The sequence below is a fragment of the Aulonocara stuartgranti genome (genome assembly GCF_965226115.1).
Source record: "Aulonocara stuartgranti genome assembly, chromosome: 10".
Lineage (NCBI taxonomy): Eukaryota > Metazoa > Chordata > Actinopteri > Cichliformes > Cichlidae > Aulonocara > Aulonocara stuartgranti.
The window spans coordinates 27,263,583-27,282,023 of record NC_138946.1 but is presented as its reverse complement, the minus strand read 5'-3'; the positions used below and the strand labels follow the sequence as shown (position 1 = coordinate 27,282,023).

The 18,441-nt window shown below is 44.0% G+C and overlaps 1 protein-coding gene across 6 annotated transcripts in view; it reads left to right on the top strand.

The window, feature by feature from the left end:
• tspoap1 (TSPO associated protein 1) overlaps nt 1–18,296 on the top strand; it is a 77,700-nt gene extending 59,404 nt beyond the window's left edge. For 3 of the 6 annotated variants that reach the window (XM_082548580.1, XM_082548579.1, XM_082548581.1), the window contains 18 exons: nt 119–225; nt 315–424; nt 510–1,385; nt 2,427–2,578; nt 2,680–3,153; nt 5,438–5,827; nt 6,933–7,088; nt 7,422–8,231; nt 8,742–8,841; nt 10,768–10,910; nt 11,510–11,678; nt 12,335–12,403; nt 13,033–13,080; nt 13,942–14,063; nt 14,149–14,220; nt 14,392–14,496; nt 15,013–16,147; nt 16,188–18,296. In XM_082548580.1, the coding sequence (XP_082404706.1) occupies nt 119–225; nt 315–424; nt 510–1,385; nt 2,427–2,578; nt 2,680–3,153; nt 5,438–5,827; nt 6,933–7,088; nt 7,422–8,231; nt 8,742–8,841; nt 10,768–10,910; nt 11,510–11,678; nt 12,335–12,403; nt 13,033–13,080; nt 13,942–14,063; nt 14,149–14,220; nt 14,392–14,496; nt 15,013–15,327 (4,218 nt within the window). In that variant the 3' untranslated portion in view covers nt 15,328–16,147; nt 16,188–18,296. Of the gene's footprint in view, nt 1–118; nt 226–314; nt 425–509; nt 1,386–2,213; nt 2,241–2,426; nt 2,579–2,679; nt 3,154–5,437; nt 5,828–6,932; nt 7,089–7,421; nt 8,232–8,741; nt 8,842–10,767; nt 10,911–11,509; nt 11,679–12,334; nt 12,404–13,032; nt 13,081–13,941; nt 14,064–14,148; nt 14,221–14,391; nt 14,497–15,012; nt 16,148–16,187 lie in introns of all 6 variants that reach the window. The other 3 variants (XM_082548578.1, XM_082548582.1, XM_082548583.1) reach the window with 2 other exon arrangements.
• The last annotated feature ends 145 nt before the right edge of the window (nt 18,297–18,441 follow it).

Genomic DNA, 18,441 nt, shown 5'->3' with positions numbered 1-18,441 from the left:
CTATAGATTTACTTTATTACTAAAGACTAAAAACCATTTAACTTTGCTCTTACTTTACTTTTAGCCTGTTCTTTTTAGATATGTCAGGTGACTGTCTCTCTGTTCATGCTGTTCTCAGGTGGACACAGCCAGTGAAGTAGAGGAGTTGGACATTGACATAGCCCCAGCACCTTGCCCAGCCAGCAGAGGAGCAGCAAAGCTTCAGGTGTTTATTGCAAGATACAGGTAAGTAATTAACTAACACAGGGGTTGTTCTGGTGAACATGAAAGTATGTGATGGAAACGATTTCATGGAAAATATTTATCTCCCCCAGCTATAATCCTTATGATGGTCCCAATGACAATCCTGAGGTGGAGCTACCACTCACTGCTGGAGAATACATCTATGTATATGGAGACATGGATGATGATGGCTTCTATGAAGGTATGGGATCTTGTCATTTTTTTGTAAATCTACAAATCTTTACTTTTCGGTCTGTAGGACAGTGTTTTATGGTGGCTCCTTTCAGGCGAACTGATGGACGGACGGAGAGGGCTGGTCCCCTCTAACTTTGTGGAACGTGTTTCAGACGACGATGTCATGAGCACTCATCACCCAGAGATGGTGGACATGTCCCATAACTCGCTGATAGACAGCAGCCTGCACAGTGCCATCCACCAGCATCGTCTCCACGTGGGTGTCAGCACCTCAGAGAGGACAGAGGCCTCTGCTGCCTCTGGCCCTGCCTCAGCCCCCTCAGATTCAGCATCAGCCTTGGCTGTCCCAGCCCCCCTCACCAACGGCCTAGACTTGGACTTGGAAGAGGTGGGAGTGGACATTGTGCCTTACCCACGTAAGCTCACCCTCATCAAGCAGCTTGCCAAGAGTATCATCATCGGCTGGGACCCTCCGTTGGTGCCGGCTGGGTGGGGCAATGTGTGGAGCTATAATGTGTATGTGGACCAGGAGCTGCGGCTCAATGTGCCCTTCGGTGCCCAGACCAAAGCAGTGCTGGAGCGGCTAGACATAAACCTCAAGGCCTATCGTGTGTCGGTCCAAAGCCTGACAGAGAAGGGTCTCTCGGACCAGCTCCGCTGCAGCATGCTGGTCGGTCGGGACGTTTCCGTGGCGCCCACGCAACTGCGCGTGGAGAGGATCACTGCTACCAATGCCAACCTGACCTGGCTGCCCAGCAACAGTAACTATGTGCACATTGTGTCCTTGAATGACGAGGAGTGTGAGCTGGTGAAGGCTGGCTGCTACTCGCTGTGCCTCAATAACCTATTGCCCAGCCTGCAGTACACCGTCAAAGTGGAGGCACGGCCACACCGCACGCCATGGGAGTTACCCGTGGAGCGACGTGAACACAGAAGTGCAACGATCACCTTCACCACACTGATGGCAGGTCAGGACTTACTCTTTTATCTTTCTGACGGCTTGTCACGATTTCCGGTATCACACGTGGTAAAAGCATTTAAGATGGACGTGTGTAAATGGAACACATGTAAGGTTCGTTCAGACTCAAAGATGGGGGTTTTTGCAGATTAATTCTATACCTCTATAAACTCAGACAAATCATCGCATATATCCAGTAAGATGATTATTTAATCTGAACTTGTATAATGAACTCAAGACCTTTCAAATCATTTTATTTGTCTGTGTTTTCCTGAATCTTTGCAACATCTTACCAGAGCTTTGGCTAGATAATTTATCAAGCCAGCTTCCTTAAGACTTTTAAGTCTAATCATATGTACATGTCACTTTGCTCTTGGCAACGTGTCCCCATCAAATTGGTGAGAGAGTTACATCATTAATGATTGTAGGGAACACCTCCCATGACTGTACTGCTGGTACAGGCAACCCAAATGAAGATGAGAATCAAGACTGTAAGCAAAATAAAGACAGTGTGAAAATGCAGCGTGAAGCAATGCATCATTTTTATATCAGTATTTCTACTGATTTCTACATTATGTTAACAGTGAAGGGAAGAGAGGTTTCAAAGATCCTGTGGATTTATTTACTCTTGTAAATAAGTAAGCTTACAATAGTATGTTAGTATAGTCACTGTTCATGCTTTGTGTTTTTAATTATGGACTCATATGAAGTTGGTACCGTTTTGCCAGGCAATAGTATTTAAGATTTCAGAAATGAACTACGCTATATAATGTATAATCATCAGTGTGATATATATTTGAGTTGCATCTCTCCAAATGATCCTTCAAATTTGCTTAAGTTCCATGCCCTCAGTCTGGGATTTCAGGTATATGGTTTTCTAGTGGCCATTAGAGTAATAGATGGCAACTTTCTTGGTAGAAACATGTCCCCATAGTAAACATTATTCCTCCTCCAAAGCTTTGTATTTTCAGTATGAGTCATTTACTCAGTCCTATGTTCAGTTTTTGACATGCTTCTCTTTATTTTGCTGTGATGTTTTAAATCTCTGCAGGCCCCCCCGATGCTCCTCTGGATGTTCAGCTGGAGCATGGTCCATCTCCTGGAATTGCTCTCATCAGCTGGCTACCAGTCACTATAGATGCTGCAGGGACCTCCAACGGAGTCCGTGTAACTGGATACACTATATATGCTGACGCAAAGAAGGCAAGAACTTCATGTCTGTTTTAAACTTAAAATTGTAATCTTGATTTTAAGACAGTATTCAGATATTTAACCAAAGTCTGATTATCGTTCTTCTATCCAAGGTGCTTGAGGTGTCTTCCCCAACAGCTGGTAGTGCCCTCCTGGGTCCCTCTCAGATCCACTCCCTGCTGGCAGCTCAGGAGCTCACTGTCCGCACCACATCCGCCCATGGGGAGTCCTGTGACTCTCTGCCGGTTAATGTGCCCTCAAAGCTGGCTGCCATCATGGCAGGCCCGGCTGTCACTGCCCCACTTCTGCCACCTCTGCCCTGTACTCCAGTAGGTCCCAGTAACCTGCCCCCTTCACCATCCTATGGAAACTCTGCTGCCAAAGTGTCCACGCTGCACAGCTCTTTGCCATCAGAGATACATATCACTGGCCTCACAGTGGAGGCTGCTGCCAACTCACCTTCTGCCCTCCGTTCAGAAGAACTCTCGTCTTCCTCATACGTGAAGGCCTGGGCCAACCCTTCATCTGCTGCTGCCTTGGCTGTTGGCGAGGTCACATTATCTGTAGCCTCCACCATTACCCCAGTGGTGAGCCATACTCTTCCATCCTCCTATATATGAGAGCCCCTTGAAGGTGATAGTAATAGATACGCAGTTTTTCAATTTCCTTTAAACAGTCTGTCATTGTTGTTTTAACCTCCTAAGACCCAAACTCTTTCATGGCATGCATTTTTAATTTCTCTTTGCTATTTGGCCTGATTGGGACCTGGTGAATGTAAAAACAAAGAATTACGTGAATTTTTTTAAATCAGATTTTTGTTTCTGAGAAAAATGAGATCCACATATGAGGACATTTGCTTTAATTTTCGATAGAACAGTGGCAGTATAATGTCCTCGTTAGTGGATATCAGGCCCTCATAGAGCAAAATTTAGTATTTTGGTCTAGACAACCCAAAATGTGATGTCCACATGGACAGGTCCTAGGAGATAAAGCAGATTTTTCACAGCACTTTTTGTATATCTTTTTAAAAAATTATCCTACTTAGCTGTGCATTTCTTTGAATCTGAGTATGCTATTTTTAACTATACTATATATAACTGTACAGTATTCTTTTTTTCTTATCTTCCAAATTTGGCCTTCACACTGCACATTTCTTGTTTTTTATTTTAACTTTTGTGTGAATCCTCATGCTCCATCTGCCTCTGGACTGTGCTGCTGGAACACATGAATTTCCCCACTTTTATATGGAGCCAAAATAAAGACTAAAAATGAATTACATGCATCATTAATTCAACTGAAGCCATGTGTAATATGAGCATCAATCATTGCAGCAGTGTTTATATCATACAAAATAAGGAAAAGCACAATAGGTGCCTGAAGGGAACTGTAGCACTTTACCTTCACTACATGAGTTCACAATTTGTTTGTAACCACTAATAGATATCTCTGGCTCTTGACAAAGGCGGTCGCACTTTCTCCCTCTCCCTTCCCTTATCTTTCCTGCTTGGCTTTCTCATGTCTCTGTCTAGTCTTGTCTGCTTCTCTCCCTCTACCCTGGAAGAGTCTCAGAGTCTGTTTTCTAAAACCTAAAAAAGGAATTATGGATTTGATCAACTGGTCCCTGAATGCAAATGACACACTCTTCTCGACGAGAAGCCTGGGTTCGGGAGAGCCCATTGAAGACATCTGTCTTTTTGGAATCATGATAACAGGGTTCTTGCTGATCGGCGCTGGCTTGGCCCTGGCTTGGCCCTGGCTTGGCCCTGGCTTGGCCCTGGCTTGGCCCTGGCTTGGCCCTGGCTTGGCCCTGGCTTATCAAAGAATAAAGAAAGCGGAAACAGCTGTTCAAATCCCCACAAGGCTGCCCGCTATGTTGATTGGAACGATGGAGCGAGCCGTGGCTTCTCAGAATGGGCTCATTAGACGCAGCACGAATGACATCTTGGAGAAGCTTGCGGCTGCTGTGAGTGCTGAGACTCTGACAACATCTGACAACATCTTGGAGAGGCTCACAGCTGTCGTGAACACTCATGCTCTATGACCAAACTGGATAACATCTCGGTGTAGCTGGATAACATCGTGGAGAGGCTCACGGCTCTCCAACGGGAATGGTGAGGAACCAGTGATGGACATTAGATCGACTGTAAAATTGACATGCAGTGGTTCGCACTAAAGCAAGAACACCACCATTATTTCATGCGGCTACCATATCGGCGCCAGCTGCGGTCTCAAGGCTGGAGCTGAACATAACAAACAATTTCTCCCCTGATAACAAACTGTGTTTAGACTCTTTGTTCCAAACGCCCTTGTACGCTTATCTCCAAGGCCGAGTCGGACGGCAGGTCTGGGCCCGGCGCTGGATGAATAGCTGCAGGGCAGGATGGCTGTGTCTGGATCGGCTTACTTCTCACCCCTTACCCACCCCTGTTGCTTGTCACATGCTTCATGATGTTGTGATGTGGACATTTATGTGCTCTTTGTGCAGAGGAGTTTTTTTGTTTTCTGTTCTCATGCTGTCCCCCCATAGGAGCCCAGCATGAGTAGAGGTCTCTTTTTCCCCCTCCTCGTCTTGCCCATTGTATTGTACATTTCAGTGTTTTTCCATAATACTGCCGGTCTCCGACCTGTCTCCCCATGTGATGTCTGTGTTGTGTATGTAAGGTCGGGGGGGGGGGGGACCCATTTCGCTGCAGGGCAACTTGCATGTGACAAATAAAGGCTTTCTTGACTTGACTTGACTAGATAATCCAGCATATTGTTAATGGCTGCAGTTTGCCAAAGTGTAAATAATACGCTAGATTGAGGCGTCCTGTCCTTTTTGACAGACAGAATAATAAACACCTTTGTCTGACTATTTTTTTCCATTTCCAGGTTAATGTGACCTCCCCGGCCAACTCAGCACCTCAGCCATCTCCAGTAGCGTCACCGACACCTGCTCAGGCTCCATCAGTGGCAGCAGCAGCACCTGTGTTGGAGCAGCACAGAGACACCGACAGCCCTGGAACTATACGTCCATTCCCATCTATCACAGAGTTCATCGAGGACCCCAGTGCCAAGCTTGGGACCCCTGAACGCATCCCTACACCACCCAAAGCCCCAATTACAGATCTCCTTAACCCTCAGGACACTAACCTCATCCGTCCCCCCAGCACTTCTCCTCTGGAGTCAGAGGTAGAGGAGGAGCATGAAAATACCCGCTTGGTGTCCATCGAGGAGTTCCTGACACAGGACCAAGACCCAGTGTACTGCAGGAGGCAACAGGTCAGCCTTGTTTTAACTGGGTTATTGCTGTTTACTACAAAATTAAATGTAACATGTACTCTAAGTGTCTGTTTATTGAATCTGATTATAGTTTAGGTATTCAGAGGTGCACCTAACTTCAGTGTAGATTATATGTCATACTTGGTGAAATCAGATTTGAAGGAATAAGGCATTTAAAGGATATTGCTCTGCCATTGCAACATTACCCACAAAGACACTCAGCAGTCAACATCTTAGCCTGAGATTCTGTTGTATTACTCAAGAAGTCGTAGGCTACAGATATTTTTTTATACTCCAAACTTGTGGAGACTGAAGAAGTCACTTGGATGAGTGGCGAAACGTTTCTTCCATTGAAAACACTTTGTGCAAATGAACAGAATCAACTTTTTGAGATTTCCTTATCTGGATGATTGAGCATGCATCAAGACTCACAACTTGTAGTTTCCATAACCAACCAATAGAAAGTGTTTCATATATGCAGACTTTAAAATAAACAGGACGTGTACCTGGAGGTGACGGAGTTAAAGGTGCTAAGATGTTTTTGTGAGTGGCCAGAATATACAAGATTGGATATATGTCTATCAGACGGAGGTGGGATTGTTGTGGAGACAAGGCTGAGGTAGCTTGGACATGTGCAGAGGAGGGATAGTGGACATATTGGACAAAAGATGTTAAAGATGGAGCTGCCAGGTAGGAGAAAATGAGGAAGACCAAGATGATGTTCATGGATGTGGCTAAAGAGGACACGAAGAGGGTGGCTGGTGTGACAGAAGAGGATAGTAGGTGTAGGGTGAGATGGAGGCAGGTGATCTGTTGTGGTGAGCCCTAAAGGGAGTTGCAGAAAGTAGAAGAACAACATCAACTCTCAACATGTCAAGTTTTTTGTTTTACGCACTTATTAAGAAGCCCTAAATAATTAAAAGTTAATAAATTGGCTGCAAATTTAAGACCATATTGAACATATTGATTGATGCGTTGATGCATGGAGCCAAGGCCATATAAACACCTTCCATGCTCTAGTCTTGTATATGCAATCGTTTGCGCCCTTTCAAGCTGTGATGCATAGATATTATTTAATTCTGTGCATGATGTAATGTTTCCCCAGAGTTATGTCAGAGGGATTGTTGAACCTCCCAGTGACTACCATGCAGACAACAGCCACTCAGATCTGTCAGACATCCTGGAAGAAGAGGAAGAGGACTTTTACTCTGACCACCTCGGTGAAGTACAGGCAAGGGGATGCACAATTGGAGCTAACAGGGTAAAGAAATTATTTCGTACTATGACCGCAGCTATACACATGCTTGTTTGCAGAGATACTTTCCAAGTTCTGCTTTTTAAATGAAACATGCTTCTTTTAATTTTTCTTCCAGAGTTTAGTTCTCATTTTGAGGCCTTGTTTCTTCTGTTGGAATCATGATTGTGTCTGATTGTGATTCTTGGTTTTTTCCTTCCTCTTTCATTTCTCTTCCTTCTTCATGGTGGCGTTCTCATCCGTTTTGTCTGCACTTGCTTTATTTTCACTGAACATTATAATGTTCCATCCTACCTTCACCGAACCAATCTTGTATGAATAAAACTGTGGCCCTTGCAGTTGTGTAAGTTGGAGGCTCCAGACAGTGATGAGGAAGTTCTTGAAAAGATCCTTAAGTTGCCTCCTTATGTCTACCCCAACAAGCAGCTGTTCAGCATCCCCGAGATGACAGAGGAGGAGGACAGCAGTCAAGAAGAGCATTTAAGTCGCCGCAGCCAGCATCAGCCACAGCTCACCCACCTCCACTCCAGAAACCCAGAACACCTCCATCCTGGCCCTCCACATCACCGTAACCCACACCCACAAATCCCCCCTCACCATCACCACCTCAACCAGGAACCCAGATCCCTAATTAAAGAGCCTTTACCCAAACACGGGGCCTTGCAGGTCAAGCCTAAGACACAGCACAGAGTACACTATGCAGAAACGGTGGACACCGTCAGTTATCCGGAAGCAGAAGACACAAGTTTATATGAGGGTCCTGCCAACAGACGGGTCTCTGCCCACTGTCCTCCTCGGCCAACCCACACTAGCAAAGACAAAACACTGCTTCGAGGGCTAGGTGACCGCCTTAGGAGGGAGGCCATGCTCAGGAGTCAGATGGCCGTTGCCGCTGCGGCCAACCCCGGTGATGGCCCTACCCCACCAAGACCCTACCCAGTCAGCAAAACAGTACGAACTATGAAGTCACCCATTAGTCCTGGGGTGGAGATTGATGTTGAGTACGGTACAGATGACAATGAGGAGCCTGTGGAATATACTCCTAGGGAGGTGGTGGTGCAGCAGATGAGCTCTGAATGGTGGGTAGAGGGGGCCCAAATGGAGCACAGCAGACCTCCTCAGCGCCGAGGGCCGAAGGCTGATCCGCTGGTAAATGTTGGTCCGCTGGTGTGCCGTCCCAGACCCATCCTCTCCTCTGTAGTTGTGCTAATCAACCCTTGAGCTCTTTAGAGGAAAACTCATAACCCTCCCACTCAATAGACTTTGCCAATACATGGCTACACACAATACATTGCTACCGAGTGGATTCAGCTAATGTTCCCCCTCTGCGTGACTGCACTCATTCCTGCTGCTTTCCTATTCTCCTGCACATTGAAACCCCATCTCTGTGTTTTAAACTAGTCCAGACTGCCTTGTCTTGCATTCGTTTACAGTCAGTGTGCTTTGGTGCGTGGGTGTGCGTCTGCTAATACTGCTGCAGTGCAAGAAAATAATATGCTTATGTTGCGTGCATGTAGAATACCCTGGAGTGTGTTATATATTAGATGTGACTCTGATCTCTGCTCCAATAAGAAACAGTTTAATAATTTTCCTCTCCTCCCATGTAGTGCTTAAACATCATACCTCATATTTCTTTTCTCTTTTTTGATTCTTGAGCAGGAGGTCAGCCAGATCCCTCCAGCTGAAGCACGTCCATCATGGAGAGGCCAAGCAGAGCTTTCCTGTAAACCCGCATGCTTGCAGGCTAGGAATCTCAAAGGTCAGAGGCCTTTTCCCCTTTCGTGTTTGTGCTTCCCCTCTTTCTCATTGCTTTCTCTTTTCTTAACCGAAAACAGTGGGTGTGAGACGGTGCTGACACACCTGTGGTTTCTGTTGGCAAACCTCCCCCTCTCTCACATGGAGGTAGTCAGATTAGCACCTTGTGTAGGAAGGAGGGGGGTGGGGTGGGGGTTTAGGGAGAAGGAGGTGCTGTAGCTGCAGTGGAGTGAAGTGAGAGAGAGAGAGGCCGCTAAGCTGAGAACCGGCTTAACCTAAAGTGGCTTGTCATGACAGGAGGAAGTGACAGACATTAAAATAGTAACCTCGATTAGCCAGCAGAGAAATGGCTCGCAGTTTGGACGTACACACCCCTCTGCTTTTCTCTTCTTTCCTCCAGATCTCATCTCACTTGCTTCCCATTGTTGATTCAACAAGTTGCCCTTTGAGTTAGCAAACCTGGCTGTTCTGATAAATACACAGTTGACTGCACACATATATGCGCAAGTGAACACGTGCACAGATAAGAGGAAGGGCTTAGGGAGAAGTTCTGTTCTATCTACTAGAAAATCAGTGAGGATGTGAAAGTGTGCGAGTCGTCTGCCCGTGACTCTTGCCACAGATGGGCTGATTCTCTCTAATGAGATAGAGAACGCATCTCTTGAGTGCAGCTTAAAGCCTCACTACAGCTCTTCAAATTTGTCTCTTGCTGTCACATAGGCTTCAGTGGCAGTGCTTTTAATCACACTGCTGGAATCTTTTGTGCAATAGTGCGTATCTGTTGCCTGCTTTGCGTAGTTTGCACTGTATTAAAAGCACCTCTAAAATTATACTAGGACTGTTTTTTACATGTTAGGTTTGGTCTGCAAGTAAAGGTGTTGAAAGTTAAACTGGAGAGTGGGTCAGACACCTTATTCCACAGTTGGAGTTTGTGAGCGTGTGCACGTTTGTCAAATGGCTCACACAGCTTAGGATCAGTGGTTTAGCTTGATTACCTCTTTTAAGGACATGCCAGTGCTAGGCGAACGCTGCTCATGGCAACGCAGTTGGTGGGCAGTGGGGGAGGTGCAAGCTTGCAGTTCTATTTGCAGAATTCATTGCAAGCTAAGCACGGCTGCTCTGCAAACTCTGTTGTGTTGAAATAGCCAATATTATAATAGTAAGAGAGAATTGCATCTTAATACCTATAAAATAAATTGCATGGGATTAAAGGGAAATACTTCCACAAAGTAACTAATTCAGAATGAGAGTTATGTACACTGTTGGTATCATTTAATGATACAAGTGTGCGGTTGACTCCCTTGTCCCGTGGAGCGAGCTGAATTATCTGCAGCTCAACGTGACAAAGACCAAAGAATTGATTGTGGACTTTAGAAAGACCAGGAAACCTGTGACCCAGTTTCAATCCAGGGGGTCGATATGGACACTGTGGAGGATTATAAATGCCTCGTAGTACACATAGATAATAAACTGGACTGGGTTAAAAGCACCACTGCACTCTACAGGAAGGTCCAGTGTCATCTCTATTTTCTGAGCCGGCTGAAGTCTTTCAACAACTGTTTTTATGAGTCTGTTGTAGCCAGTGCCATCTAGAGAGCTTTAGCATGTCGGGGGAGCAGATTGAGGATCGCAGATGCCAACAGACTGATTGGCCATAATGTTGTGGGGATGGAGCTGGACTCCCTTAAGGTGTCGGATAGGCGGATGTTGTCCAAGATAGGAAAATTGTTCGTGCCTATGCATATCTCCCTGTACAACTACAGTAAAATAACAAAGTTTTACAGAATATATTTAATCTGTAATATTCTGGATATTTATAACTATTTGTATATATTAGAGCAATTTTCTAATCATATTTGTGTGTGTGTGTGTGTGTGTGTGTGTGTGTGTGTGTGTGTGTGTGTGTGTGTGTGTGTGTGCGCGCGCGCAGGTGGTGTGGAATCACCAAAGACGAAAGGAGACAGTGACATACGCATCTTTGTGGCCCTCTTTTCATATGACCCTGCCAGTATGTCACCCAATCCTGACGCTGCTGAGGAGGAGCTTCCCTTCAGCGAAGGACAAATCATCAAAGTATGTCCACACACTGCTCAGGCCCTGATGGCTCAGCATGTTCTGATTTCACAGCATTCCTGTTTTAGACATGCAGCTCAATCTGCATGTTTGTATAGTTGCCAGGGTTGCTGTGGGTTATTCACAAGCCTTAAAGCCTTCTTTGTTATCATCCCCATTAGTTTAGGTTATGGTTACATGAGCTAACACGCTAGGGAGCATTAACCAAAAAACTGCTGGCCTGCTTGTCTTGCAACAGAGTGACAGAAATCTGCATACTGAAATAGTGGAAACCACAGATTAAAGTAATTATCACGCTGCTGAAGGTTTCATAACAAGAAGTGATTATGGCTTTAATGAGGCCTGAATGTAATTCATCCTTTTAACATTGTTTGGTTTTTATCTTTATTTGCAAAGATTTGAAAATGTATTTTAAAAAGGCTGATTTTGATGTTGGTTGTGCAAATTGTAGCTCAGAGGATAATGCAGCTTGCACATTAGAGGGACATTTAATGCACCCATTTCATTCTAGAGTATTAATGTAATGCTGACCTGTATAAAATCTATATGCCATCAGTTAAAACAACTCATTTTAGTTGATACATTTCCTCCTCCTTCAGGTTTATGGAGATAAAGATGCAGATGGGTTCTATCGAGGAGAGTCAGGCGGTTGTCTGGGCTATGTGCCATGTAACATGGTGTCTGAGATCCAAGTGGAGGATGAGGAGACCCGGCAGCAGCTGCTGCAGCAGGCCTTCTTATCCACAGCAGCTTCCATAGAGAAGATAGGTATGTGACTGTGTTAGTCAGACATTTTCCCCCAACACAGCAGTATTAGTTCTGTTGTTTTGCCATTTAAAGGTGATTTGGTTGTCTGTTACTGATGATGTAAATGCTAATATTTTACTCATTATATCATCCCTGTTCATGTTTGAGTGGGAAGTGAAAATGGCAGCACAATTGTTGCAAAACTTCAATGTTTTGAAAAGTGACTTTAAAATATCCGTCATTTTCAATCCTTCTGTTGATGTCTTCATTTTCTGGAGAACATCTGACAGTTGGTTTTAAGTTGATTTAAAATTGGCCCAAAATATTGAATATGTTCTTATGTTCTTTCTGCTAATAAGGTAATAGTAACCATTGCAGGAGTCTAAAAATGAAATGGGAGGCAAAGTCTCTGTGGCAAGCAACCGAACAGAATCAAGCTAACACTTTGCTTCTGTTTCCTGCTTTGTACCCAGAGCTGTGCTGTTGCAGATGGTTTAACCTTTTCACTTCCACTTGTCACTGCTGTGTCAGCTGCTCACTGGCTCTCATGTGTTAAATAGCTCTCCACTGGCTTTTCATTGTCTACTTTATGTGGTCTGCTGCTCTCAAAAATTACATCTGTGTTTCTTTTTTTATTATTATTATTATTTGGTTTTCCTTTCTAAAACTCCATTAAGGCACTCGCACACACGCACAGCTTCCACGTCGCCCCGTTCCACCGCCGAAACCGAGACGATCCAAGAAAGGTGTGTCTCGCTGCAGATTGCGGCCCCCCGCTTCTCTCCTTTATCCTCCCTTCTGGTTTGCTTCTTTTTCTGTCTCTTTCACTTTAGATTTTGCTCTTTCAGTTTGCTGCCTGCCATTCAGCAACTGGGGCATGGGGGATTTTTAAACCAGCTACTCAAGTAATGAATTCAGACAGCTTCCTAGAATTGTGGGCAAATACTTCCATTATGAATGGAGTATCTGTCGAGTAGTTTCGTACTTTACAATTAAAGCCAAGTATTTAAAGGCTGTTTATGCTACCATCTCTCCACAGGTTAAGTGTGCAACAGCTTTTCAAAAGTTCAAAGACACATACATGAGTCCTGTCATTGGCTATGCATGTAATACACGGATATAGTAGCAGGATGTTGCCATGTGTTGCTAATTCATTAAGAACCTCAAAGAAGGTTTTTGTCTCCTGCTCCTGTGTCACAGTTGAATTACATGGTCACCTACAGATCACTTTGTTGAAACATCCATTCCCCTCTGCGCTCCACCTGTGACTTTGCGTGCTGCCTGTGTGATGACTTGCAGGATTATTTTCAGACAGTGCCTTGTGTCATTCTGTGACTCTTCCTGTACTCTTTTCCCTTCACCCCGTCTCTTCCAGTCAAGTCTGCAGACATCTGCGAGGAGAGTGTAAACTCCTCCAGTCAAGGTTTGTAGCTCTGCCCGCCTCCGTTTGCACCTGCATGATCAGGTGACTGTTTCAGTGTGCCCTGGAGGACAGCATGCCTTTACCTGCTGCTGCAGCTGGAGTTATTTTCTGTTATTTTCTATTTTCTTTTTGTTTTGTTTTTTTTAATGGTTGTAAACATGAGAACTGTATTCAGAGTTGCTGATCATGTCGCCTTCATTCATCCTTTTTAGAGTACGTTTGACTCTTGGCCTTTAAACCCATTAAAAGTAAGGAACACTAACAATAAATTCATCTTCTTTGAGTTGAAAATGCATCAAATGCAGGGGAAATCATCTGCTTGCAAGGGGCAGCCAATCAGAAGAGGGAGGGTGAAAGGAGTTAAAAGCAGCTTGTTTCAGCCAATGGTTGAACTGAGAGGCTCCACTGATTCCCAGTATGAGAGCAACTGTGGATCATACAAAGATTAAATATCACATAATAGTTACTCTTTAACGGCTTATCATTAACCCTTAGTTATAAAGGTCAAACAGTCCCTTCTGTCCCTTCTTTTCATCTAATAACATCCATTTGTCTCCATTTTTGCTAACAGTGTTGCAGAGTAATTTACTCTCCCCGCCTCAGGATAAATATTTGCTCCGACTTATGTTTAATGGGGCAGCACAGTTCAGGCTGCCATCACCTTTTTCATGAATTACAAATGCTAACTCTCTCTGCTAATCTTCTGTTCTTGTTGTTCTGATGTGACTTTCCTTCAGCTGAGCATGATGCTGAGCGAGTCGAATGTACGTACACGATCAGTTTATTGGAAATGCCCATTTTCAGGACTCTGTACTAAAAAAAGTGTTTGTCCACCCACCCCCCTTTCTCATTGGCTGACAGATCCCAGCCAGGTGGATCCCTCAGCCACTGCAGCTGTGGGGAAGCCAGCCCCAGGAGCCCGAAGGATGGTCGCCATCTTTGATTATGACCCACGAGAGAGCTCCCCCAACACCGACATAGAGGTTAGGACTGCAGATGCTTTCTTTTTGCTTTATGGGGCTGAAATGTTTGCTGATTACCTGCTCTGTTTGTTATGCCCCTGTCCAGGCTGAGCTGACCTTCAGTGCTGGAGATATCATACATGTGTTTGGTGACATGGACGAAGATGGCTTCTTCTACGTAAGTCTGAAAATGACTAGGAGATCTGACATGACTGCAATATTATGTGGCTCTTAAAACGTTTAACTTTACTTTGCTTAAAACTTAACTTTACTGGCTGTAGCTGTACCACTTATAAAATACCTTTGTAGTAGAGAGTGCATTTCATCAAATTACCACCTTCTCTTTCAGGGTGACTTAAATGGCCACAGAGGCCTCGTCCCCTCCAACTTCCTGCAGGCCGTCCCAGATGATGCTCCTGTGCAGCCTGCACCTGAACCCAAGAAAGAGTCACAGGTAGCTTTGAAACTGTGGGCAATGGCCTGACCTACATGGTTACAAGTCACTGACATCCCAGATTTCTGTGTTTCTTTTTGTTATCACTCACAAGTATGTCTAATTTCTGGTTGTTGAGTTTGTTGTTTCTTTAAACCTGTTTTGTTTCATTAATTCTGCTCTGTCACATTTCTTTCATCTCACTGTTTCCTGCATGGCCTTTTCCAGAAGCAAAAACGTTCTGTACACTTTGAGACTTGATCGTAAGTGTTTCTAGGCGATCAACGCTCTTGCTGTCTGTTTACTTCCTCCTTAAAACCTTCTCAACCCGTAGCTGTACACTGCTTCTGTGATCCTGCCCCTAAATGTGAACCACAGGATGAGTTGAAATCTTTCTTCCTCTGTGTCTCCCTGTTACTGTTTCCTTTATCAAATATTAATTCTAATAGAAGAAATGATGAGCCCATGTTGTGTAAATGAACTTCAACAGTGTTTTGCTTTGCTGCTTTTTAAACTCTTGATTTCCTTTTTTCCTAGGATGCTTGGACGTCTTCCACAGAGCCACAGGAATCTGGGCCATCAACACTAGAAGAATCTTTGCCCCCTCAAACTGAACCTGCTTGCCCCGCCATGACAGAGCACACAGATCTACAACCCCAATTGGCACCCACTGCAAGCCCCACGTTAGACCTGGACCCTGCTCTGGGCCCAGCTGTAGTGAAGGCCTCAGACCCCCGTCCTGTGGACAGCCCTGCACAGGCCGAATCTTCTGTGCAAGGAAAGAAGAAAAAAGGTTTTTTCTCCAAAGGCAAGAAGCTGTTCAAAAAGCTGGGATCCAGCAAGAAAGAATGACAAACTTTGGACATCTGACACACAACACTTGTGTCACATTAAAAGCACTTTTTCTGTAACTGTAATTCTCAGTTGGTAGTCGGTGCAGTTAGCAGCTATCAGATCTAATAATTGATGCTTTAACTGTCAGTAGTTCTACATTTGCCTTAGAGCACTGGTAGACCAGCTGTTAAATATAGAATACCCTAAAACACCCAACGGCATCACAAGAGCATGTATAGATGCATGTTGAAGTGAGCAATTACTTCCTAATAATCTGAGCATTTGCAAAATTTCAACTCATTGGAGGCTTTAAAGCAGTTTGAATCTCCTTTAGGACTGACTTTATTTAGAACAGTCAATACGGAACAGAGAAGACGTCATCCCAACTCAGAGACAGCTAATGAAGTGTTAGCTTTAATGCTCGTGTACTGGTGCCACTTTATTTATTATTTGAAACAAACAGACAGAGGCAGCACGCCGTCTCTTCCTCTGTGTCATTATTAAGAATGCACTATCTATCCTGAATGGATGCTTCTCTCTGTGTTTCTTGTCTTTAAGAGTATTTATACATTACTTTGTACAGAACATGATATTTATTTGTATCGGATTCCTGCCCTAACAGTGGTCACACCGCATGAAGTGGCATCGGGGCGTAAAATTAGAGGTTTAGAGCTGTCAGAGACAGCAAGGATCCACTTTGGTATGTGTAGTTTAGAGCTAAGACATCGTGGCGTTTGTGGTTAACAGTCCTGACTGTTTGTTGGCGTTCAATGTAAAGAATGTGAAGGGTTCTCCTTCTTTGGCATGTGTGTGTGTGTGTGTGTGTGTGTGTGTGTGTGTGTGTGTGTGTGTGTGTGTGTGTGTGTGTGTGGATGAAGCCACACAATCACTGGTGAGACTGAAAACAGTTGCCTTTCTCAGACATTAATACAGGAACTCTTGATGGCTGTGTCAACAGTCATAACTGACCTAACTGTTACTTGTTTGCCATCTGTGTGTGAGTGTTAGTGTGCAGAAATGAGCAGTAGCCAACAGAGCTGCAACTGAATGAAGTATTTGTTGATTAATCGGTCAGTCATTTAGTTTAAAACCAGGGGGATGCCCGTTAGATCCCTGCAGCTCAGTGCGACTCCAAAAGAAGAGAAGAAGAGTCAGTGATTATGTTTGAGAAGCTAAACTAGAATAAACTCATGTGTGACCCCTTTCAGCCCACTTCCTGCTTTGTGTCTGTGGGACTAACCTGTATATGAGGAGGCAGGTGCTTGAAAAATAATTAGATTTTGAACTTTATTTCCCTGTATTTGGGGGTTGAGCCATCATGCCATGCATGGTGGCTCAACTGGGTTTTGACACAAACATCTTCAACATCTCTCAGTGTGAAAACGTCATGATTAATCAACAATTGCTTTACTGTTGCAGCTCTGCTTAATCTGTACTCCCAAATGAAAACTGTGAAAATATTGTAGCTGGTCATAGATACTGAGCAGTGTTAGCCTGTGGGGTGTGGTGATGTTTGAATGTGGCACACAGAGCAGCACTTTCTTAGAACAGCGTTTAAAATGAGCAGTTTTCAGTCATTGCTGTGGTGGTTAGCTGCACTACTGTAATGTGATAGACTCTGCAATAAGTTGTTGATGTGTGTTTAGTTTTGCCTCCTCGTGTAAATGCAGTCACATAACTGTAGTCAATTTGAATGGTGTTACGTGATCCCTCTTCAGCCCACACGGCGTTTTTCTGTTCGCACATTTGCATCACAATACTGTCAAAGTTTCTTCAAAAAGTAGAGCTTGAGCAATGGCGGCTCTTGCGTTTGACTGCAGGGGAACAAACACAGAGCCGTGCTGACACACACACACACACACACACACACACACAGGGCTGTTAGGTAGCTTCTCAGGTTTTCACACCTTTCCTTTTCCATGCTGAGCGTGTGGTTGTTGAAAAAGCAACAGGAGATGCCAAAATGTTCGGTGCTTTCCCTGGTTTACTAGCGCTGGCTTGAAGGCCCGTGTGGCAGGTGGAGTGAAGGCTCAAGCTGGAGGCACGTTATTTATTTTCTTTTTCTTTTCTTTAATGTGATGAATGTTTGAATTTTGTCAGTGTTAAAATAAAGGGAGCGTGATGATGCCAAGAATTAAAAAAAAAAAAAAAAGAAGACAGGGGCTGGATTGACACTTTAGATGTGAAGTAGCCGGGACAGAGGCAAGAGCGAGGCTGTACTGTCTGACTTCTTCATGTGTTTCTTTTTTTTTAAGAATCAAAACAAGGGCGGATGCTTAACAGTTGCCGAAATGTACAGCAACCATTTGTACTTGTGTTGGATTTGACGGCCTTTAATGCACAATTATTTCTCTACCTGCTGAGTAGTAACATAGGCATCCCCCTCCCCCTCCATATGTTGTAGGACCCCTGTAGGCAGTATTTTAGCTCAGCTGATCATATTTAGCCTTACACGAAGACCTTGTTTAGTCTTAATCTGTTGTTTACAGGATGTTTATTGATTGCATGCATACTAATGTTATACCCATGTTTGGCCTTATTTATGTTGCTGTCACATTCTCCGTCTTTGCGGGCTCCCTTTTGAATTGTAGATGGTGGATGCAGCGGGAGATGGAGCTGTAGGAGCTGTCTGTATGTACTGAACAGTGTTGGGACTATTTTCATACAATGCAGATTTTTTTTTGTAATCTTTCCTGAGCTGCATTTATTCATTCATTCATTTGTTTGAAACCAGTGTAAGATTTACCTTTTTATATTATATATAAATATATATATAAATGTTTTTATTACCCATTTTTGGAAGCTCGTGTGTAAATATTTTTTGTTAATATTGTTTTTCAGATTTTTTTTTCTTATGCATGCCCAGGCAGTGTTGATGGAGGAACGGTGTATGAAGATGTTAGAACTAAAAGGATTAAAATTGTGACGGTTTCTTTCAATATGGATCTTTTTACAGCAATAAATTATGTATATTTTCACAGAAAACACCTGTGTGTGTCATGTGTGGTAATTTGAAAAAGAAGCTGAAACACAAGGTCCCGATTTTTGAATGTTTATCTTTATTTCATATCAGCAGATCATACATTGCACTTGTGATAGGTGAAACAGATGAGATCTAAAGCGGAAAAAGAG